This window comes from Antechinus flavipes, chromosome 6 (genome assembly GCF_016432865.1).
Source record: "Antechinus flavipes isolate AdamAnt ecotype Samford, QLD, Australia chromosome 6, AdamAnt_v2, whole genome shotgun sequence".
Taxonomy (NCBI): Eukaryota; Metazoa; Chordata; class Mammalia; order Dasyuromorphia; family Dasyuridae; genus Antechinus; species Antechinus flavipes.
In genome coordinates, this window is record NC_067403.1 from 126786095 (window position 1) to 126812024 (window position 25930).

Below are 25930 nucleotides of genomic sequence, written 5' to 3' on the forward strand. Positions count from 1 at the left end.
GTTCTATATCCATAAATTAAGTTTATAACTAAATTATATTCAAGATTCTTTCCAGCTTAAACATTGCATGATCATTCTGAATATTACTATGGTTTTATAAACTCCACTTGATAGTACTTGGTTGGAATTCGGATTTCACCTGTACAATTTCTTTTTGACATCAGTGCAGATTGTAGCCTTTTTACATCCTGTCTTTCTGTCTTTCTATGTGTCTCTATTTCTCTCTGTCTCTCCCTTTCTCTCTGCCTTTCTCCCAACATTCAAGAGAATCTTTTCTTAGTAGCTAAAGGCTACTATAGCTTAGTGGTACTAGCATACCATTTAGGCTATTAGTATGTAATCTCTTTTCAAATTATATATCCATACTGCCTTTTTTGCTTGACATATATGCTCTTGACAGTGTATTTTATACTTCTTCTTACACACAAATAATAACTAGTATTATGCCATAATCTGCTTATACTTAGCATTTGTCTTTTTATTGCTCTTCAAGAATTTATATACACTATTTTAAGTCTTTTGAAATGCTTCCTTCATGATATTCAATATACATCAACTCTGGGACAATATTGGCACTAAAGAGAATTTTTTTTTAGGATTATTTAAAACACTCTTAAATTTCCTTAATGTGATCTATCCTTATCCTTTTTCCTACTCAAGACTAAGAACATTTTCCATTTGTTGTACCTGGCCACCATTGCTTGCTCTGAAAACTGCTTCTTATTAACTTACTTTCCTTTTCTCTAGTTATTTAGGATAAAAAAAGAACAAATCTAACCAAAAAAAACCCTTAAATGTGAAATCAGCTTTCATGATCCCATTCAATTTTTTACCCAGGATAAATATGCCCATTTCCTTGAACAGATTTCAAGCATATGGCATGCTTTTTCAAGTGCTCTTGACAACTTAATTGCTCTCAAGGGAAACATTGAAGATTTTCAGTATGTTTCCAGACATATGATAATCTGAACTGAAAGATATCATTAAAGTGTGCTCAAGGAAGACTACAAAAACATTATCTTCCAAAACAACCTGTTTTATTATGACAGACTCCTAGATGGCAGAGTGGATAGAATGTTGAACTTGGAATCAGAATGTACTGAGATCAAGTCTCTTCTCAGACCACAACAAACATGTGATCTGAAATACTTGATATATGTTCATTTATAAAATGGGAATAATAATCTCCCATACTCACTTCACAGGATTGCTTTTAAGGATCAAATGAGACAATGAATGTAAAACATTTAACAATTCTTAAAGCATTATAAAAATTCTCAATATTATTTTCTTTGGATTAGCTTTTGGTCTTTTATGTTCTATCTATGCCTCATCTAGAGTTTGCTGAATACTACATGTCTATTTTCATGAGCTTTTTTGTAGACATAATTTTCTCTGTGTTTTTACATATGATTTATTGTTAATTTCATCTTATTAGATTTGTACATTATTTTAAACATAAATTTAAAAAAAATAAAAACATATAAAATTATATAAAAATATGAAAAAATTAAAAATTTATATAATTATGGAGTTCAGATCTATTATCTAAAACATACAAATTATTCTTCTTAGCTCCCTGTTGTTAGCAAATATTTTAAGCATGTTATATACCTTTAAGTAATGAATAAAAAAGTTTGAGCAGGAGATAGTCCAAAGCAGAGTCATATGGTAATTCCCTATAGATCTCCCTCTGGCTTGACACAGGTCTACCACTTTGGCATTCTGTCAATCAGCCAGTTGCAGTCCAACTAAATTATAATCTAGAATCTAATAGAGCTCTTTTCAGGTATTCTTCTTGTAACAATGGATGACAAAATAAATGTCAAAAGGTTACAAGAATAATTGTTTTCCAATCCTAATAGTAAATTCTAGGAAATATTTAGAGTTCCTGCAACAGATTGATGAGAAACATAAAAATTTGTTTTTATTTTTTAAGTGAGGGAAAATATATTTTTGTTCATAAGAAGTATGTCTATGCCTTCATACTTGAATTATCATGCATATCCCTAATAGATAATAAACCAGATTGTTCACTTTCACAGTTTAGCCTCTGCTTTTGTAGGTTATTACATGATGGGAAGGCTAAAAAAAAAAACAAACAATAAACAAAACAAAACAAAACAAAACAAAACAAAAAGCAGACTTTTGTCTCTCCTTCAGCATATCATGGTCCATGAATGCTTGTTTCCTTGCTTGTCATTGCATAGAAACAAAATCTTTGTGATGACTTGAGATAAAGGAAAAAAAAAAAACAGAAAGATTTAGAACCTTGATAAGGAAAGCTTTTGATGAATAAAGTCAATGAGAACCTTATCATTTTCGCCTAGTCTCCTCTTCACTTAGAGAAGAAACTGCTTGTAACATTCCTAGACCTAAGTAATTTATTCTTTTTTTTTTCTTTTTTTATTTTTGCTGAGGCAATTGGGGTTAAGTGACTTGCCCAGGGTCACATAGCTAGGAAGCTTTAAGTATCTGAAAGCGGATTTGAACTCAGGTCCTCCTGACTTCAGGGCTGGTGCTCTATCCACTGCACCATCTAGCTGCCCCTAAATAATTTATTCTTACTCCACACTAGACTTGTCAAGAAAGAAGAAATAGTATTTGGTGATTTTAAGTTTTACATTCAGACTCATTATAGTTTCCAAGTGGTAGTGCCATTGGGTCCATTCATAGTAGCAGAACATCCTGAAGCAGCGAAGATGAATGGCTGCAAGTTAAAGAGCTGATTTCCTCCTCGACAATGATACAGGCTTTTGTTTGATATTTAATTGATCCGATTTGACTCTTCTCCATGACTAACAATAAAATAATACTTTGGATTTGAAAAGTATAATGCTATGCCCTTAGGGATGAGATATTTCTCAAATAAATATATAATAAATGCTTCAATCTATTTCAAATATTTGAATTGTCCCCATTGTCAGAAAATCTAATAAGAAACAACTAAGATAAAGATTTAATAGTTACAGAGGATGCTAATTATAGTCAGTACTATGGTATACTTAATAATGATATCAAAGTATCATGGAATTGGGAAGAATAGGATAGAGGAACTAAGAAATAAATCTCTCATTGTAATCTATATTGTTGAAACTACAGTAAAAGGGCAGAAGTAAGATGATAGAGAGTAGACAAGACTTTGCCTAAGCTCTTCCTGGCTTCCTTCAGAATCAACACTTACAGGATTTTGGAATGACAGAATCCACAACTATTTAAAATACAACAAATTTCCAGCAGAAGATATCTTGGAAGGATTTTAGGAAAGGTCTGTCTCAATCAGGTGGGGGAGGGGTAAGAGACCTAGCACAGGTGCAGTACAGGGAGGATCAGGAAGGAAGATCCTGCATAGGGAATCTAGTGGGAGGCTTTTTTTTTTAAATTTTTAAAGAAACATATGTATGGTTAATTTGACATTAACCCTTGCATAGCCTTGTGTTTCACATTTCCTCGTCTTTCCCTTCACTCCCTCCCCTAGAAAGCAAACTACCCAACATGTGTTAAACATGTTAAAAATATATGTTAAATCCACTATGTATAAACATATTTATACAATTCTCTTGCTGCACAAGAAAAATCAGATAAAAAAGAAAGTAAATGAGTAAGAAAACAAAATGTGAGCAAACAACAACAACAAAAAAGTGAGAATGCTATGTTGTGATCCACATTCAGTTCCCAGAGTTCACTCTCTGGGTGTAGATGACACTCTTCATCACAAGATCACTGGAACTGGCATCAGTCATCTTATTGTTGGAAAGAATCACATTCATCAGGATTGATCGTCGTATAATATTGCTATTGCTATGTACAATTATCTCCTAGTATTGCTCATTTCACTCAGTATCAGTTCATGTAAGTAAGTAAGGGACTCTCTAAAATCATCCTCCTGATCATTTCTTATAGAACAATAATATTCCATAATATTCATATACTATAACTTATTCAGCCATTCTCTAACTGATGGGCATCTGCTCAATTTCTAGTTTCTTGCTACTACAAAAAGGGCTGGCACAAACATTTTTGCACATGTGAGTCTTTTTCCTTTCATTAAGATCTCTTTGGGAAACAGGCCCAGTAGAAACACTACTGGCCAAATGGCATGTACAGTTTGATAGTCCTTTGAGCATAGTTCCAAATTGCCCCACATTTGGCATGAAAAGTCTCCAGACTACTTTCTGGAGAATCTCAGGTCCAGCCTTGATCTTAGCAGAGGAGTGAAGGAGCCATCAGGAGGATGATAAAAGATGGAATGTCTTTATTTCCAGTCCTTAAATACCTCAGTATAATTATATCATTACAGTACACTGTCTGTGAACTAGAGAACCATTACATCACCATATTAAGTACTAAGTATATGTGAACTAGAGAACCATCATCTCATTAATCACACTGAGTTAACACCATTCTGTAAGTATCCTTGTTTCAAGAATACTTCTCCAGAGTTCCATCCCTCTACAATGCATGAATTCACAACTCCACCACCAATGTATGAGTATCCCAGTTTTCCCACATCCCCTTGAAACATTCATCATTATCTTTTCCTGTCATCTTAGCCAATCTGAGAAGTGTGTAGTGGTATTTCAGAGTTGTCTTAATTTGCATTTCTCTGATTAATAGTTACTTAGAATAGTTATGATTATAAGTGGTTTTAATTTCTTCATCTGCAAACTGTCTGTTCATATCTTTTGACCATTTATCACTTGGAGAATGGCTTGAATTCTTACAAATTTGAGTCAGTTCTCTAAATATTTTAGAAATGAGGCCTTTATCAGAACCCTTAAATATAAAAATGATTTCCCAATTTCTTACTTCCCTTCTGATGTTGTGTGCATTAGTTTTGTTTGTACAAAAAATTTTTAACTTAATATAATCAAAATTATCTATCTTGTGTTCATTTGTGAATTCCAGTTCTTCTTTGAACACAAATTCATTCCTTTTCCAGAGATCTGAGAGGTAAACTGTCCTATGTTCTTCTAATTTGCTTATAATATCTCTCTTTATGTTTAAATCATGAACCCATTTCGACCTTATCTTGGCATGGGGTGTTAGGTGTGGGCCAATGCCTAGTTTCTGCCATACTAGTCTCCAACTTTCCCAGATGTTTTTGTCAAATAGTGAGTTCTTAGTCCAAAAACTGGGGTCTTTGGGTTTGTCAAACACTAGATGGCTATAGTTATTAACTATTTTGTCCTGTGATCGTAACTTATTCTAATGATCAATTACTCTATTTCTTAGCCAGTACCAAATGATTTTGATGACTGCTGTTTTATAATATAGTTTTAGGTCTGGCACAGCTAGGCCAACTTCATTAGCATTTTTTTCATTAATTCCCTTGAAATGCTTGACCTTTTGTTCTTCCAAAATGAACTTTGTTATTATTTTTTTTTAGCTCTGTAAAATAATTTCTTGGGAATTTGATTGATAAGGCATTAAATAAGTAGATTAATTTAAGTAGTATTGTCATTTTTATTATATTCTCAGCCTACCTATGAGTACTTGATATTTTTCCAACTGATTAGATCTGACTTTATTTGTGTGGAAAATGTTTTGTAGTTGTGTTCATATAGTTCCTGACTTTCCCTTGGCACAGATTCCCAAATATTTTGTACTATTCATAGTTATTTTGAATGGGATTTCCTTTTGTATCTCTTGCTAGTAGACTCTGCTGCTAATATATTAAAATGCTGATGATTTTTGTTTATTTATTTTGTATCCTGCAACTTTGCTAAAGTTGTGAATTGATTCTGGTAGTTTTTTAGTTAATTCTCTAGGGTTCTCTAAGTATACCATTATATCATCGTCAAAGAGTGATTATTTGGCTTCTTTATGACTTATTCTAATTCTTTTAATCTCTTTTTCTTCTCTTACTGCCAAAGCTAACATTTCTAATACAATATTGAATAGTAATGGTGATAGTTGGCAGCCTTCTTTCACTCCTGATCTTATTGAAAATGGTTGCAGTTTGTCCCCATTACATATGATACTTGCTGATGGTTTTAAATAGTCGCTACTGATCATTTTAAGGAAAAGTCCATTTATTCCTATACTCTCTAGTGTTTTTTAATAGGAATGGGTGTTGGATTTTATCAAATGCTTTTTCTGCATTTATTGAGATAATCATATGATTTTTGTTGGTTTTGTTATTGACATAGTTGATTTTGCTAATAGTTTTCCTAATATTGAACCAGCCCTTCATTCCTGATATAAATCCTACTTGGTCATAGTGTATTATCTTGGAAATGACTTTCAGTAATCTCATTGCTAATATTTTATTTAATATTTTTGTATCAATATTTATTAGGGATATTGGTCTGTAATTTGTTTCTCTGTTTTCACCCTATTTGGTTTAACTATCAGCACCATATCTGTGTCATAAAAGGAATTTGGTAACATTCCTTCTTTCCCTATTTTTCCAAATAGTTTTTATAGTATTGGAATTAATTGTTCTTTGAATGTTTGGTAGAATTCACATGTAAATCCATTTGGCCCTGAAGATTTTTTTCTTAGGGAACCAATTAATAGCTTCTTCTTTTTCTAAAATGGGACTATTTAAATAATTTATTTCCTCTTCTGTTAACCTGGGCAATCTATATTTTTGTAGATATTCCTCCATTTCATTTAGATTATCAAATTTATTGGCATAAACTTGGGCAACCTAACTCCTAATTATTGCTCTAATTTCCTCTTCATTGATGGAAAGTTTTCCCTTTTCATTTTTAAGAGTATCAACCTGATTTTCCTTTTCCCTTTTTCTAATGAAATTAACTAAAGATTTATCTATTTTGTTTTTTTTAATAAAACCAACTCTTCATTTTATTTATTAATTTAATACTTTTCTTCAATTTTATTAATCTCCCCTTTTATTTTCAGAATTTCAAAGCTGGTTTTAATTGAGGTTTTTAATTTGTTCTTTTTCTAGCATTTTTATTTGTAAGCCCAGTTCATTGATCTTTGCTCTATATATTTTATGCAAGTAAACATCTAGAGATATAAAATTTTCCCTAATGACCACTTTGGCTGCATCCCACAAATTTTGGTATGTTGTCTCATTGTTGTCATTCTCTTGAATGAAATTGTTGATTGTGTCTATGATTTGTTTTTTCACACTTTCATTCTTTAGGATTAGATTATTTTATTTCTGGTCTATTTTCTCCTGGCCTTATATTGCATGTGATTTTTATTGCATATGTATTAATGATAACTGTAAAAATTAAGTGCACATTGTGTTTTAAGAATTTAGCTAATGATAATATAAAGTCAACATGATCACTATTTCCTTTAAAAACTGAGGTTCTATTGCCAAAAACTGACATTTATAAGAAATATGTATATATGTATGTTTGTATATATATACATATAATCCACATTTTATTTAAGAAAAATATAAATTATGATAATTACAAAATTCCAATTCATTAAAAATTTAATTATTTAGTGGGTTATGAACATATTTGTTAAAAAATTATATATCAAAAACTTTATTGACTTATAAGAACAGCGAGTAACAACTAGGAAGATGGAAATTTAACTAAATTTCCACAATATTTGCATCATTTGTGGATAGTAATGAGAACTAGTAGGACAGTCAACACTACATTTCTCCTAGGTATCTAGATTTCTCTGTATCTTGTCTGCCTATGACAAGCAGTAATGAATCAAAATAACCATCTTCAAGCTAGAGCTTTGAATCATTGTATCAGAGTTAAACCAAGATTTTTGAAAAATAACGTATATTGATCTTTTTATTTTCTTTCAACGTTGTGTTCCAATTCATGGTCCCTTTGTATTATATTAAAACCCTGGCAAGGCATAAAACAGATATGCTCATCAATCTTGAATGAATGAATGAATGAAAAGAATTATTAATCATATTCCTCTCACTAAAAATATTTTTAACAATCTTAAGTGAGAACAAGGTTCTACATGTTATTAATATTTTATATCTAAGATGTCTATTTCTTCTGTAGTTAATTGTTCAAATTTCTCTATTTGTCTGTGTCTTGTAATATATACATTAAATGTATTTGCATATAATTTATAAGTAAATGTACATGTATTGGGAATTAATGCTTTTTTAATTGACAGAATTACATGAATACAGTTTGTAGAGTACTACTTTACATAAGAATCTTATTTAGTTGTAAGCAAAACAGCTTCTATTACTTTTATTAGAAAGAAATTATTTTTAGTTCTTGTTATCAGTACCAAAGAAAGGAATTTCTTCATCATAATTTTGCTTTATAATGTGAACACCATAGAGAACCTGAAAAATATGCTGTTCTTGGGTATCATGTCCCACTTGTGACAGAAAGAACAAATTTTATTCCAAAATACATTATTTCATAAATGTGAAAAAAAAAAAAACAAGAACAATATCTTTGGAAGAATGGAATCAGTGAAATAGTTTGTAAGGAAGGCTTAAGTTTTATGCTCTGCTCTGCCACTAATTAATTCTAGAACCTGGCTTGTCATTTCATTCCTCTAGGCCAAGGCTTCTTAAAGTTTTTCCACTCATGATCCCTTTCTGTCCATGAAATTTTTATGGTACATGTCTCAAATCTAAGATGATATGATTCTGAAAGCATAAATGCATGGCCAAAACAGAGCATGTGAAGTCTTATGATGCAACATGAGCAAGTCAGAAACAACTCAAATTTATTTTATTTTCAATTTTGAATTAATTTTTGATTATTGTGTTTAGAAACCTTTAACTGTTGCCAAATTTTTCATAACCCCCATAATTCAGTTATGGGACTCCATCTGGGATTGTTATTCACAGTTTAAAAAGTTTTGCTCTACATCTTGGATTCCTCATCTGTAATAGATTCTGTGATTCTTGGAGTTGTATACAGATACCTTTCCAAGTGTTTGGAATCTCCCCCCAAATCTAAAACATATTTTGCTATATTAAGACATGACAGATCCTCAAGGTCACTCTTATAAAACTATGGTACATTACATCTAAGTACCTGAAATATAAATCTTGATCACCACTGATAACATCTGCATAGAGATTTTTTTATATAGAAAATATAGTTCCTGCTGAAAACAAAAAACAATGCCTAAAAATCATTTGCCTCCCCTTCCCCACCAATGGTTATCTTGCCACTTAATGTTAATATACACAGTATATTAGCCAATTAATGAATCATTTAATGTTAATATACACAGTAATTTGGTTGCCATCTTCAATCTGAGGTGACTCACTCTCCTAGTGTAGTAAGAAGGAAACTAGATAGTTTAAAGGAATATTCAATTTCTGATTGCAGGTAAGCTAGGCACTTAATACCTGGGGAGACAACAATTTACAATATACCAGACAGGAAAGGTAGCAGTGACTTTAAAGTAAGGAAAAGATAACTTCAAGTCCACTGCAAACACTTGCTGCTCACCCCTGGACTAGTCACTTTTATCTCTTTGGTCCTCCATTTCTCCATCTATACAATATGAAGATTGGATTTGATCATTTCTAAGCCCTTTCAAAAGTTCCTTATACCTTCCTTTTTTTCCTGTTTTTTTAAACAGGGAAAGAATTTTCCATTAAAAAATTCCTAAATACATATTATCTTATAAGTGGTTAATGGGTCAGCCCTTATTAATATATCAAAGTATTGTGTCTATAACTCAGAAAGAACTTGTAAAAACTTTGCCTTTTCTTCTGCTATTTATTAGTATTTATTATGTAAAAGAGAAGGGGAAAACATTTAGGGGATAATCTACTAAGTTGATGAAAAAATTGTCAGTGGCTTTTTTTCCTGGAAGAGAAGGCAATTAACTATGTAAGGTGGTTTAAAAATGGACTTGAGTATTGTTAATTCCATTTGTAGAGAATCTATCATAAGTTGTCCGGAGAAGAAAAAAGTAATACATTTACAGTAGCTAAATTATGGAATGCCAACCAGCAAACTCAAAGCCCATCTACATGAGCCTTAAGTAATTTTGTTACTACATGTGGAGCTTTTATTTATAGATGACATTTCAAAAAGGTTTCTAATCCATTCATGCGAACAGGGTAAACCACTCCATTATTAAGTCTCTTGATTAACTCTACTCTTGATTATAATATAAATTAAAGTTTTTGCTATTGAATGGAATGAATATCATCTTGAACAAGTTACTTCATCTCCATGGACCCCAATATAGCCATGGGTAAGAAAGGAAAGGGTGAAGGTGGCATGACAAGATGATTTCCAAAGTCTTTTCCAGCTACAAAGTGAAATAACTACCAGGTCAAACCTCTGAAAGTTAGCTAGTTGGAAAATAGATAACATTGGACTATGAATAATGAATATCTAAATTCAAATTTTCCCTTGGAAACTTGCTTGTTTTGTGAGATTGAGCAAGACATTTCACTAGGATAACAATGGAGCCCAGTCCAGCTCCAGGAAATCAGAAACAAGCCTTGGGAGCCTCTGAATCAGCAGGGGCATGGCTATTTCTGTAGTTCTCTAGCCACAGATGGTAAGAGGTCAAAGAACTGGTGAGAAAAAAAGATTATAGGGGTTTCTTTGCCAGCACCAAAACCTTGTGGCTTTGCCCATACTTAGATCTGAGTTGAGGTCCTGAGTAGCAGTCCTAGGGGAAGGAATAACCCTAACATACCAGAACTTGCAGTCACAGTGGAACAGGGACCCTTATCACAATTCCAGAGCAGGAAAAAGTGCTGATGGTAATTCACAGACCAAACCATAGGTCAGGAGAGTAGTAAACATACTTTTTTTAAAGATCATATTGCCTGGGAAGAACTGAAAACTGAGAAGTCCAAAAAGTATCTCTGAAAACATCTGCCAAATTGTTGGTGGAGTTGTGAACGAATCCAACCATTCTGGAGAGCAATCTGGAATTATGCCCAAAAAGTTATCAAACTGTGCATACCCTTTGATCCAGCAGTATTTCTATTGGGCTTATATCCCAAACAGATACTAAAGAAGGGAAAGGGACCTGTATGTGCCAAAATGTTTGTGGCAGCCCTGTTTGTAGTGGCTAGGAACTGGAAAACGAATGGATGCCCATCAATTGGAGAATGGCTGGGTAAATTGTGGTATATGAATGTTATGGAATATTATTGTTCTGTAAGAAATGACCAGCAGGAGGAATACAGAGAGGCCTGGAGAGACCTACATGAACTGATGCTAAGTGAAATGAGCAGAACCAGGAGATCATTATACACTTCGACAACGATATTGTATGAGGATGTATTCTGATGGAAGTGGATTTCCTTAACAAAGAGACCTAATTCAGTTTCAGTTGATAAATGATGGACAGAAGCAGCTACACCCAAAGAAAGAACACTGGGAAATGAATGTGAACTATTTGCATTTTTGTTTTTCTTCCCAGGTTATTTTTACTTTCTGAATCCAATTCTCCCTGTACAATAAAAGAACTGTTCGGCTCTGCAAACATATATTGTATCTAGGATATACTGCAACATATCTAACATATATAGGACTGCTTGCCATCTAGGGGAGGGGAAAAATAGGAACAGAAGTGAGTGCAAGGGATAATGTTGTAAAAAAATTACCCTGGCATGGGATCTGTCAATATAAAGTTACTATAAAATAAAATAAAATATTAAAAAAAAAAAAAGAAAACATCTGCCATAAAAACCCTGAAACTTGGGACAGTCAATGAACCTTTCACTCTGGAAACAGAGCTCCACTTTAACAAAAAGTTAAAAATCAAAAAATGCTGAGGAAAATTAGCAAACAACAACAACAAAAAATTCTGATCACAAAAAGTTACTATGGTGACAAGATCAAAATACACAGTCAGAAGAAGACAACAAAGTCAAAGCTCCAACATCCAAAGCTTCCAAGACAAATATAAATTGATCTCAGGCCATGAAAGAGCTCAAAAACTATTCTGAAAAATCAAATAAGAGGAGAAAAAGGAAAAAAAAGTAGGAAGAATAATAAAAATGATGCAAGAAAATCAGGAAAAAAGAGGTCAACAGGTTGGTAAAGAACACACACACACACACACACACACACACACACACACACACAGAGCAAATACTGAAAAAAATAACACCTAAAAAAAACCTGAATGGGGCAAATAGTAAAAGATGTAGAAATGTACCAAAAAAAAAAAATCAATGTGGATAAGAATGCTTTGAAAAAGATGATTTCTAAAGTCTTTTGCTGTTGTAAATTGAAGTCATTTTCAGTTTTAAACCTCTGGGAAGCAGCAGCTAGGTGGCAAAATGAATAAAAATGCTGGGCTTGGACTAAGGAAGATTTAAGTGCAAATTTTGCCCTGAAAAATTGACCAAATGGAATAAGAGGGACAAAAATTTACTGAAGGAAAGAAAAAATTTTTAATAAGTAGAATTTGATAAATGGAAAAGGAGATACAAAAGCTCACTGATGAAAATAATTTCTTAAAAATTAGAATTTCTAATTAGAAAATTAGAAAACAAAATCAAAAGTGAGAAATATAGTATACAAGGTATAATATCTCATTGGAAAAACAACTGACCTAGAAAATAGCTCCAAGAGAGATAATTTAAAAATTATTGAATTACCTGAAAGCCATGATGAAAAATGTCTAGACTTAGAAAAAATGTCTTCTTTAAAGAATAGGAGAGAGTATTGCAAATAGCCAGAAAGAAACAAGTCAAGTATCAAGTCAGGATACAAAATTTAGGAGCTTTTACCTTAAAAGATTAAAGGCTTGGGATAATTTATTCTAGAGGGGAAAGGAGCTAGGAACACAACCAAAAATCACCTACTCAGAAAAACTGAGTATAATTTTTCAGGGGGAGAAACGGATATTCAATGAAATAGAGAGCTTTCAAGTATTCTTTTTTATTGTATTAAAGCTTTTTATTTACAAAACATATGCATGGGTAATTTTTCAACATTGAGCCTTGTAAAACTTTCTGTTCCAAATTTTCCCCTCCTTTCCCTCCCCCCTTCCCCTAGATGGCAGGTAATCCAATACATGTTAAATATCTTAAAATATATGTTAAATCCAATATGTGTATACATATTTATAGTTGTCTTGCTGCAAGAGAAAAATCACATCAAGAAGGAAAAAAATCTGAGAAAGAAAACAAAATGCAAGCAAACATCAACAGAAAGAGTGAAAATACTATGTTGTGGTACGCACTTAGTTCTCATAGTCCTCTCTTGGTAAGTGTATATGGCTCTCTTCATCACTGAACAATTGGAAGTGGTTTGAATCATCTCATTGTGAAGAGAGCCACAACCATCAGAATTGATTATCATATAATGATACACAGTTGTTCTGTTCATTTCACATAGCATCAATCCATATAAATCTCTCCAGGTCTCTCTGAAATCATCCTGTTGGTCATTTCTTAATATGCCATAATAATATTATTACAATAATAACAATAATATTCCATAACATTAATATACTATAATTTATTCAACCATTCTCCAATTGATTGACATCCATTCAGTTTCTAATTTCTTGACACTAGAAAAAGGGCTGCCACAAACATTTTTGCACATGTGGGTTCTCAAATATTCTTGATGACTAGGGCTGCCCCTTTGGTGAAGTTACCATGGCTGCCTCTCCTCATGACTCACCTTTGTACACTCTCACCAGGGAATAAGTCAAGAAGCCACTCCACTGTCATGGCATTCAGGGACACTAGCAAGACATGGCATTCAGGGACACTAGCAAGATACATATGGAACCCAAAGTGGCAAATCATAACATCCAAATTACCTCACCAGCCACAATGTGAAATTACTTGAGAAAGGGTGTGCTGACCTATTTAGAGGGCCAAACAAAAGAACTTGAAAGTGAAGGAACCCATTTGAATGTCTACAAATTACTTCTAACAGGAATGAACCAGGTATAAAAGGTGAAGTTACCACTGCAAATGCTTCATCAATCAATTATTTTGATTTAATTTTAATTTAATATTGATTGCAACTATTAAAATAGAAAAAAAAAAAAAAAAAGAAAAGGCCAGAGTTGAATAGAAAATTTAACTTTCAAATACAAGATTCAATAGAAACATAAAAAGATGAACAGGAAAGAGAAATCATAAGGAACTTAATAACTTTAATGTTATTATCCCGCTATGGGAAGATGATACATGGAACTCATAAAAATTTTCTCATTATTAAAGCAGTTAGAAAGAGTATAAATAAAGAGAGGACACAGATGTGATTTTTCAATGAAGGGATGATATATTAAAAAGTAAATTTAAGGAGTGAAAAAGAGCAATACACCAGGAGAAAGGGACAGGGAAAGTAGAAAGAAGTAAATTATTTCACATAAAAAAGGCAAGAAAAATTTTTTTTACAATGAGGGGGAAGCTGGGGAAGGTAGAGGTAAGTGAGGAAAACTTACTCTCATCCTAATTGGCTCAGATAAAAAATAATTATTTTATCCTATGGGAAAATCAACCAGAAAGGGGCTAAGAAAAAGAGCATAAAAAGTATAATAGAAGGGAGGAAAGATTGGGGGAAACAGTAATCAAATACTTTTCATGAAGGACAGGGTGAAAGAGAGAGAAAATAGAATAATAAAGGGTGGGAGTAATATAGCAATCATAACTTGAAAAAAATTGTGAAGCAACTTTTTCTGATTAAAAACCTCATTTCTCAAATATCAGGAAAGCTGACAAATTTATTTTTAAAAATGTTAGAGGATTTGACTTCCGGTTAAGATGGCGGAGAGGCGGCACACAGCTGTGTAAGCTCCACGCTTTCTCTCACTATCCATTTCATTACAAGCCTCTGAATTAATACTTGACTGAAAAAAAAAACCACAAATAGTTACCAAGAGAAGCCATCCTTGAGATTCGCCAAGAAAGGTCTGTCTTTACTGGAGGGCTGGGACAGTTTTAGATCAGGCGCAGGCGGCGGGCAGCGGCAGTGAGAGCACGGGAGCAGACTGGAGAGGGGGTGGGGAGTGATCGCAGCCGTCTCTGCGGGGAGAGCTTCGCTACAGGACTGGATACTTTGCTCTGGCAGCAAGTCAGCAGCCCAGCAGAGAAGCTAAAAACACCGGGGGTGAAGAGTGCAACCCCAAACAGCTGGAGTCTCTCGGGACCTGGCCGCCCCCGCCCTTCCCCCCCACAGTGACTCAGCACGCTCTGGGATCTCAGAGCGCAGGCGCAGCACAGTTGGGCTAGTGCCTCACTGATGCCCCCTGCAGTCTGTAGAGGAAGCTCAGTAACACACCCAGCTCCTCCCCCAAAGAAAGATTCCAGTTTTTTCTGTTTTTCTTTGCTAGTTTGTCTCTGATTATTAGACAGAATGAGCAAGAAACTGAAGAGGACTTTAACCCTTGACAGCTTCTATACAGATAGAGAGCACACTCTAAATCCTGAGGAGACTAAAAACAGACAGTCCCCAGGTGAATCCCCAAACGAGGAGATCATCTGTTCCTCAGCACAGATGAACTTCATAGAAGTAATTAAAAAGGCTCTCACAAGGGAGCTAGAAGAAAAATGGGAAAAGGAGAGGGAGGCTTGGCAAAAGAGCCTGGAGAAGTCAGTTAAAGAGAGAGTGGATAAAGAAGTAAAATCCTTGAAAAATAGGATTGGTGAACTGGAAAACAAAATTGGCGAAATGGAAAAAAATTCCACAGAACAAAAGAACTCAATGGGACAATTAGAAAAAGATTTTTAAAAAGTGAGTGAAGAAAATACTTCACTGAAAATCAGAATTGAACAATTGGAATTGAATGACTCAAGGAGACAAGAAGAATCAGTCAAGCAAATCCAAAAAAAGCAAACAATGGAAAAGAATGTGAAATACCTTCTGGGGAAGACAACAGGCCTGGAAAACAGATCCAGGAGAGACAATCTGAGAATCATTGGACTTCCAGAAAAACATGATGAAAAAAAAGAGCCTGGACACTATTTTCCAGGAAATTATCAAAGAGCACTGCCCAGAAGTCATAGGAACAGAGGGAAAAAATAAACATTGAAAGGATTCATCAATCACCCACTGAAAGGGATCCTAAAATCAAAACAGAACCAGAACCCTCAGATGAAGGGAAAAATATTGCAAGTGGCTAGAAAAACCCAATTCAAGTATCAAGGAGCCACAATAAGGATCACCCAGGATCTGGCAGCATCCACATTAAAAGATCGAAGGGCCTGGAATATGATATTCCGAAAGGCTAAGGAACTTGGTATGCAACCAAAAATAACTTACCCAGCTAGAATGAGCATCTTTTTCCAGGGAAGAAGATGGACATTCAACGAAGTAAGCGAATTTCATCTATTTCTGATGAAAAAGCCAGAACTTAACAAAAAGTTTGATCTACAAATATAGAACTCAAGAGAAATCTAAAAAGGTAAAGATTAATCTTGGGAACTATATTTTGACTATATAGATGTATAAAGAATACATGTATACCTTGTTCTAGAAATTGATGTGGAAAGGACATTGTACCAGAAAAAGGGTAAAGTGGGGGTAGTACATCTCATGAAGAGGCAAAGGAAACCTATTATATCTGAGAGAAAGAATGGAGGGGGATGAATATAGTGGGTATCTTACTGCCTTCAGAATTGGCTTTAAGTGAAAAATCTTAAGACATATTCAATCTATGGTGAAACTTCTCCCACCTCATTGAAAAGTGAGAAGGGAAAAGTGAAAAGGGAAGGAATAAGCTAAGAGGAAGGGAATACGGAAACTGGGAGGGAAAGGGGTAAGATAGGGGGAGGAACTCTAAGACAGGGGGAGGGATACTAAAAAGGGAGAGCTGTGAGAAGCAAGTGGTGCTCACAAGCTTAATACTGGGAAGGGGGGAAAGGGGAAAGAAGGGAGAAAAGCATAAACCAGGGTTAACAAGATGGCAAGTAATACAGAATTGGTCATTCTAACCATAAATGTGAACAGGGTAAACTCCCCCATAAAGAGGAAGCAGTTAGCAGAATGGATTAAAAGCCAGAATCCTACAATATGTTGTTTACAGGAAACACACCTGAAGCGGGGAGATACATGCAGGTTAAAGGTAAAAGGTTGGAGCAAAATCTACTATGCTTCAGGTGAAGTCAAAAAAGCAGGGGTAGCCATCCTGATCTCAAATCAAGCTAAAGCAAAAATTGATCTAATTAAAAGAGATAAGGAAGGGCACTATATCTTGCTAAAGGGTAGATAATGAAGCACTATCTATATTAAACATATATGCACCAAGTGGTGTAGCATCTAAATTCTTAAAAGAGAAATTAAGAGAGCTGCAAGAAGAAATAGACAGCAAAACTATAATAGTGGGAGATCTTAACCTTGCACTCTCAGAATTAGATAAATCAAACCACAAAATAAATAAGAAAGAAGTCAAAGAGATAAATAGAATACTAGAAAAGTTAGATATGATAGATCTCTGGAGAAAATGTAATGGAGACAGAAAGGAATACACTTTCTTTTCAGCACTTCATGGAACCTATACAAAAATTGACCATATATTAGGACATAAAAACCTCAAACTCAAATGCAGTAAGGCAGAAAGAGTAAATGCATCCTTTTCAGACCACGATGCAATGAAAATTACATTCAACAAAAAACCAGGGGGAAGTAGACCAAAAAATAATTGGAAACTAAATAATCTCATACTAAAGAATGATTGGATGAAACAGCAAATCATAGACATAATTAATAACTTCACCCAAGAAAACGATAATAATGAGATATCATACCAAAATGTATGGGATGCAGCCAAAGCGGTAATAAGGGGAAATTTCATATCTCTAGAGGCCTATTTGTATAAAATAGAGAAAGAGAAGGTCAATGAATTGGGTTTGCAACTAAAAATGCTAGAAAAGGAACAAATTAAAAACCCCCAGTCAAACACTAAACTTGAAATTCTAAAAATAAAAAGAGAGATCAATAAAATTGAAAGTAAAAAAAAAAAAACTATTGAATTAATTAATAAAACTAAGAGTTGGTTCTATGAAAAAACCAATAAAATAGACAAATCCTTAGTAAATCTGATTTAAAAAAAGGAAAGAGGAAAATCAAATTGTTAGTCTTAAAAATGAAAAGGGAGAACTCGCCACTAACGAAGAGGAAATTAGAGCAATAATTAGGAGTTACTTTGCCCAACTTTATGCCAATAAATTCGACAACTTAAATGAAATAGAAGAATACCTCCAAAAATATAGCTTGCCCAAACTAACAGAGGAAGAAGTAAATATCCTAAACGGTCCCATCTCAGAAAAAGAAATAGAACAAACTATCAATCACCTCCCTAAGAAAAAATCCCCAGGACCAGATGGATTTACATGTGAATTCTACCAAACATTTAAAGAACAATTAACTCCAATGTTAAATAAACTATTTGAAAAAATAGGGATTGAAGGAGTCCTACCAAACTCCTTTTATGACACAGACATGGTACTGATACCTAAACCAGGAAGGCTGAAAACAGAGAAAGAAAATTATAGACCAATCTCCCTAATGAATATTGATGCTAAAATCTTAAATAAAATATTAGCAAAAAAATTACAGAAAATCGTCACCAGGATAATACACTATGACCAAGTAGAATTTATACCAGGAATGCAGGGCTGGTTCAATATTAGGAAAACTATTAGCATAATTGACTATATCAATAACCAAACAAACAAAAACCATACGATCATCTCAATAGATGCAGAAAAAGCATTTGATAAAATCCAACATCCATTCCTAATAAAAACACTTGAGAGCATAGGAATAAATGGACTTTTCCTTAAAATAGTCAGGAGCATATATTTAAAACCATCGGTAAACATCATATGCAATGGGGGCAAACTGGAACCTTTCCCAGTAAGATCTGGAGTGAAGCAAGGTTGCCCACTATCACCATTATTATTTAATATCGTATTAGAAACACTAGCCTCGGCAATAAGAGTCGAGAAAGATATTAAAGGAATTAAAGTAGGCAATGAGGAAACCAAACTATCACTCTTTGCAGATGATATGATGGTATACCTAGAGAAACCCAGAGATTCTACTAAAAAGCTATTGGAAATAATTCATAATTTTAGCAAAGTAGATGGCTACAAAATAAATCCCCATAAGTCCTCAGCATTTTTATACATCACCAACAAAACCCAACAGCAAGAGATACAAAGAGAAATTCCATTCAGAATAACTGTTGATACCATAAAATATTTGGGAATCTACCTACCAAAGGAAAGTCAGGAATTATATGAGCAAAATTATAAAAAAGTCTCCACACAAATAAAGTCAGACTTAAATAATTGGAAAAACATTAAGTGCTCTTGGATCGGCCGAGCGAACATAATAAAGATGACAATACTCCCTAAACTAATCTATTTATTTAGTGCTATACCAATCAGACTTCCAAGAAAATATTTTATTGATCTAGAAAAAATAACAACAAAATTCATATGGAACAATAAAAAGTCGAGAATCTCAAGGGAATTAATGAAAAAAAAAAAAATCAAATGAAGGTGGCCTAGCTGTACCTCATCTAAAATTATATTATAAAGCAGCAGTCACCAAAACCATTTGGTATTGGCTGAGGACCGTTTTCAATGTTATATTCGGAGAGCTGTTGACCAACCAATGCCCAGTTATCTAGAGAGATTTGCTCTACCTCTAAGAACCCAGAGGATGTGCGTTTTAATATACCCAGAAGTTTAATTGCCTGTTCCCAAGTTACAAGTAGCCCTTGATCTTCTATCAGGTCACACAGGCTTTCTATAGCACCACCCCTGGGTAGGGCAGGGATTGGGGGGATGGGGGTGGGGGATGTAGAATCTTTACCTATGATCTGTTCCATTTCAGCCAAAAAGTTACTGCTTTAGTCTTTAAGAAAATAAGTTCCCTGTTTGTTTTATACTCACCTAAGTTCCTGGTCACTGGAGACTTCTTCAGTGAAAGTAGGGTCCTTGGTTCCCACGCTTGGGCGCCAAATGTAATGACCGCGTATTTAAAATCAACCGGAGTCAGGAATTCAGGTTAAGGGAAAAATCTTCAATATTTATTGAAGTGAAGAGGTGAATAAAGATTGCGATAGCGATATGGGCAAGAAAGATTACTATATCAATATGGGCAACTGCGACAGGAAGCCAGCTAACAGAGAGCGATCCGAGCTGAGCAAACTGTCGCAATAGCAATCCCAAAAGTCTCTCCTTCCCCTTCCTTTTCCACTCCCCTGCCTCCACCCACCAAAATCGTCATTTCCTATACAACACATCAGGACTTGCACAAAGAGTGGGCGGGGACCGTTCTTTCTCCAAGCTTATATATTAATAGAGTATGGTCCAGTTACTATTTAGCCTCATGTGCTTGGGACCTCAGTGCATCAACTCAAGCCTCAGCCCATTACATATGAATGTTATGGAATATTAATTGTTCTGTAAGAAATGACCAGCAGGATGAATACAGAGAGGCTTGGAGAGACTTACATGAACTGATGCTAAGTGAAATGAGCAGAACCAGGGGATACACTTCAACAACAATACTGTATGAGGATGTATTCTGATGGAAATGGATTTCTTTGACAAAGAGACTTAACTCCCTTTCAATTGATCAATGATGGACAGAAGCAGCTACTACCCAAAGAAAGAACACTCCAAAATGAATGTAAACTATTTGCATTTTTGTTTTTCTTCCTGGGTTATTTTTACTTTCTGAATCCCATTCTCCCTGTGCAACAAGAGAACTGTTCGGTTCTGCAAACATATATTATATCTAGGATATACTGCAACATATTTAACATATATAAAACTGCTTGCCATCTAGGGGAAGGAATGGAGGATGGAAGGGGAAAAATCAGAACAGAAGCAAGTGCAAGGGATAATGTTGTAAAAAAAATTACCCTGGCATAGGTTCTGTCAATAAAAAGTTATTATAAAAACAAAAAAAAAAGGCAAGTCATAGAAAGTAACAGAAGTTTGAAAGCTCCAAATCAATTTCATGGACCTCATAAAATTGTCTTCTATTTTGTGTTCCAAATTTCAAATAGTTTGAATTCATGTCTACTTGAATGGTTGAGTTTAGTTACTTTTAGTGGCAAAGTAACTGGAAGATGGAATTTGTATTCAAGAGACCTATATTTAAAGTCTTTATTAAAACTCAAATATTCACTACATAGAGGAACATGATAGTCACTTGCCTATTTTTCTAGTCTTCTTAGACTTCCATGTACTCTGTGATGCAGTTCTCATTGCTGTTTCCTTACACAAGACATCCTATGTCGTGATTATGCTTTCACTGTCTGTCCCTCATTCCTGAAATTCTCTCCCTTTTCATCTATGTTTCCTGGCTTTTCTGGCTTCTTTCTACTCTCATCTAAAATTTCATCTGCTATAATAAACCTTTATCTATCTCAGTACTTGTGCCTTCCATCTGAGACTTTCACTAATTTATCCTTTGAATATTTTGTTTTGTTGAATGTTTTTATTTTAAATATTTTTTAAAATTTTTTTATATATTGTTTCCCTTTTCTTAAGACATCGAGATCCTTAAAAACATGTACTATTCCCCCACACACAAACACTTTTTTTGATTGGGCAATCCCAGCAGTGTCTGGCAAATATTAAACATTTAATATTTGTTAACTAAATCAAGGTTTCAAAATCTCAGCTTCCTTATCTATGAAAAAAACAAAATCCTCATTATGAAGAAAAGTCTTTGCAGATTTAGCATACTATGTATATATTATAAAGGTTGTTGTTGTATTGTTCTTGGCTCACAGAAAATCAGTATATTTCACCAAACTCAAACATGTCCATTTGAATTTGTTTTAGGAGCATGGAATTCCTATCAATATGGGCTATGCAGTGGCCCCACACCATTCAGGGGTCTACCCAGTACATATACAACTTTACGAAGCTTGGAAAAAAGTCTGGGGTATTCAGGTCACAAGTACAGAAGAGTATCCACATCTTAAACCTGCACGGTACAGACAAGGCTTCATCCACAATGGCATCATGGTGAGAACATGATTCTATGATATTCCCATAGAATTATTTCAGTCTGCAATAGTTGAAAAAATATCTATTGCATTATTTCTCAGGGCTTACTTTTAAAATATCCTTTCATGGGGATCTAGAGCCCCAACTATGGCAAAAAGAGGGAAAGTTGATCACTTAGAATCTGTGCTTGGACCATTAATTGACAAGGATCCACACATCTGAACCCACAGATTCTTTGGAGCTCAAGACTCTTTCACAATGTGTGGTTTGAAAAGGGGATTTATCTAGTGTCATGGAGGCAGCAAGCAAATGAAGAATTTGAAGTCAGAGTACTTGAGTTCTAATTCCATTTCTGATACCTGCTAACTATGACTTTCCTACAAATTTATCCAGACTCTTCTCAGAGACTTAACATATAGTTAGGACTTCAGAGTATCCATCCATGGTGATAGAAAATGCTGCTGTTTGGCAGTGATTTGTAGGGCAGTGAGGAATTTGATGGCCTCCTAGAGAAAAGTTCTTTGTACTACCCCATTTTGTCACTTGCTTAAAATGGAGTTCATACTTTTCCTATTATTGGTACTGTACTTTATGTTGAAAAGAGCATACATGGTATCTATTGCTGAGAGTAAAAAAGCATAAGTGCTGCTGAAATGGTTTAATGCCTTCTTGGTTCTTAGAAATGAGAAAACTGTGTCCAGTTTAAAATGATTTCTTGGCACCCAAAGTTAGCATCATGGATCTTGACTTATAAATTATATATCTTGGAAATTCCATCAAGTTAAGTATTTTCCAAAGAATCCATGCACAGTTCTGCTAATTTGTTCTGTTTATGCCTGTAAAATTGAATCTTAGATCAATTCAGTTGATTAGGACACAGCTCATTTCCAACTCGTATTTCCAAATTAAGTTTTGGAATGTGGTAATTCTTAAATACTTAGAAAACATATACAAATATGTTTATAAACATTTTAAAAAGGAATACTGAAAATAAGTTCCTCTTCTATGCCAAGGATTTGTTTATATAATTTGTCCAATTATCTTCCCACAGCACTATGATTAACACAAGTGAATTTGATCAGCATTTAGCCACCAGTAGAAGCAAACTGCCTTTTATTTTTGTGAGGTAGTTAAAACTTTGTTACCTTATTTTTTTTCCTGCAGAATCAAATCTCCAAAGAGTTTTTTTTGCCTTATTAGAACTGTCCTTGTAGTTCAAATATGCTGCCCATTATGTTAAAATCATGGCACCAGCTACAAAGCATGAACTTTTTTGTGATTTAAGTAGATAGTGTTAGATTCAAGTTCACAAACACACATACACACACACACACACACACACACACCACACATGCATTTATATTTATATTTATATATAATTCAACTTTTATTTACAAACATGTACCTCTTTATTCAAAATTTTGATGGAAGATGGCATCTTGGAGGCTTTTTTTCCTCAAAGAAATAAATTTCTAAGACATCTGTGGTTTATTTAAATAGAAGCTACCATGGTTTTTTTTTTCATGCTATAAAGTCTTCTCTTTCCTAGTTTCTCCCTCTCCCAATTGTTGGAAGAAAAAAAAAATGACCAGGAAGATATAGGTGACATGCTTATGCATACCTTTCTAGCTGATAAATCAAAAATCCTTTCTCTCCCTGAAAAAAAGCTAATAACATATGTCTCTGCCTAGGAAATAAATTTCATGCCTCTTTCTTCAAAGCTTAAGAAGGATACCCCTAAGGAAAGATGTGGAGCAGCGCCATATCTCCTCTTTTTACATCTACATTTCTTAAACTTACAAATAATAGTTAGAGCTATTTGTCTTATCTTATCCAAGATTACCTATAATTTCATATATCATTTCATGAAGTCAAGTTTTAAATAATTAAATCCTTCATATAGAACAGAAATTTTAAATGAAAATTTGAACATTGAATAATATACTTGTCTTCCAGTATTTTCATCTGAATATTTTCTAAAATGATTTTGCAAAATTTAATTACTATGAAAAAATTGTCATTCAGCTATGGTTGTTTCCTCAAGTTAAGTTCTATATTTAACACAATTTTACACAAGTATAAGGCATTTGGGAAAGGTTTGTTGTTGTTGTTAACACTTTAATAACAATTTGTAGAGAAGCAGAGGAGACTTTGGATTTAAATGTAGGCTTTAGTAAAGAATATGACATATTCTTTACCATAACAATCCAGTTTATGTGTAAAAATTTCAAAAGATGCACTTTTTTGGTGGTGAGGCAATTGGGGTTAAATGATTTGCCCAGGATCACATAGCTAGTAAGTGTCTGAGATTAGATTAGAAATTAGGTCCTCCTGAATCCTGGGTCAGTGCTTTATCCCCTGGGCCATCTAGGTGTCCCCTCATATGTACTTCTGCAACATGTTCATGCAGCAGGTTAGTCATTCTTGTGTATTAAGTGTATTATTGGTAATTACCCAAGTCACTCTCGATGAACATTTGAATGATTTTTTGCATTTCCATGTAATACATATATATAGTATATATATGCCATGTATATGGCATATATAACTAGATAGTATTTAGTTTTGAGTTGTTTCAGTCACATACAACTCTTTGTTCTACTTTGGAATTTTTTTGGAAGGGAGGAGAAATTTTCTTTAGATTTCCTTCTCCTTTCCATCTTACAGATAAGGATCTGAGGCAAACAGGTTTAAGTAACTTATCCAAGTTTACACAGCTAGTAAGTATGTGAGGCTAGATTTCAACTCCTAATTCCAGTCTCCTAATTCCAGGCCTGCTACTTTATGTCACCACTTAGCTGTTCCTGACTAACTATAAAATGACCATTAAAAAAGACCCTTAATGTAAGGTTGTCTTTGCTTTGAATTTAATTCAAAATTCAATTCAAAGAATTAAATTAATTTCTGGCAATTAAAAGAATAGCAGAGTATAATTGGATGACTGGTATTGCAGAGATAAGAAATATTTTGAAGAACTTAACATGGAGGATCATTAATTTTTTTCTCCTATTAATCTTCTTATATGCAAAGGAGTTCACCAAAGAATATGTTAGATTATAATCATTTCAAGTCTAAAATATATTGCATTCCTAGAGTGATATTTCAATTCCAAGATGAAGGAAATAATGATTTTCTAATGGATGATTAAAACTGAATATTATTCAAGGATGTTCAAGGACTCAAAATAAGGGAATTAATAGATTAGTAGAGTGAAAATATTCTACTTCTAAGGAACTTTATCTTTTAATAAACTAATATAGTTAAAGTTAAGGGTTATTTTCCTACTCCTGTAAAATGGTGCTTCTCTGTGAAATTTGTCAGATAATATGAGTGAAGATTTTACAAACTGTTGCTTTACAGCTGCCATCTACTGTTATCCAACATCTGCATAATCATTCCCTAAATCAACTTGTCTTTATAATAACATTAATAGGTAGCAGATCTAAGCAAAACCTTCAGTGTTTCATTTTTTTTTCTTCCTTAGGTGCTCCCTCGACAGACATGTGGATTATTTACCCACACAATTTTCTATAAGGAATACCCAGGAGGACCTCAAGAACTGGACAAAAGTATCCAAGGAGGGGAACTTTTTCTTACTATCCTTCTAAATCCTGTATGTATTTATGCTCTGCTTGCTTCCAATAATAATGATATCAAATTGAACTTTATTAGTTCCATATCAGCATGAGTTTCAGCAGCATGGGTGAGAAACATTGCCTTGACTATAGAACCTCTTTCTAAGGTTCAGAAATGTGAAAAATAAAGAGCTCAGCTTTTCCTTAAGGAATAGAACAATGAAATATAGTTTCACATTATCTTGTTTTTTTTCTTTTGTTAGGTTGTTCTTGTGCCAAGTTAGAGTAATACATGAAATGTGATTTGCAAATTTTAAATACTTAAGTCCTTTTTGTTGACATTATTCCTATGGAGATGATGGTTATGATGATGCCAGAACTTGAAAGTTCACTGACTTACAGAAAACTTATTTTGGGCATGAATTGAATTTTTTTTTAACTAAAACCTCTCATTATACAACCTTCTTCTTCATTCTCTGCCTTTGAAGTT

The 25930-nt window shown here is 33.8% G+C and overlaps 1 protein-coding gene across 2 annotated transcripts in view; it reads left to right on the forward strand.

Annotated features, from left to right (window-relative positions):
* The window catches only part of NDST4 (N-deacetylase and N-sulfotransferase 4), a 387829-nt gene that overhangs the window by 161626 nt on the left and 200273 nt on the right, over positions 1 to 25930 (forward strand). For both annotated transcript variants that reach the window (XM_051964927.1, XM_051964928.1), the window contains exons 4-5: positions 21698 to 21883; positions 25350 to 25478. In XM_051964927.1, coding sequence (XP_051820887.1) covers positions 21698 to 21883; positions 25350 to 25478 — 315 coding nt within the window. The remainder of the gene's footprint in view (positions 1 to 21697; positions 21884 to 25349; positions 25479 to 25930) is intronic.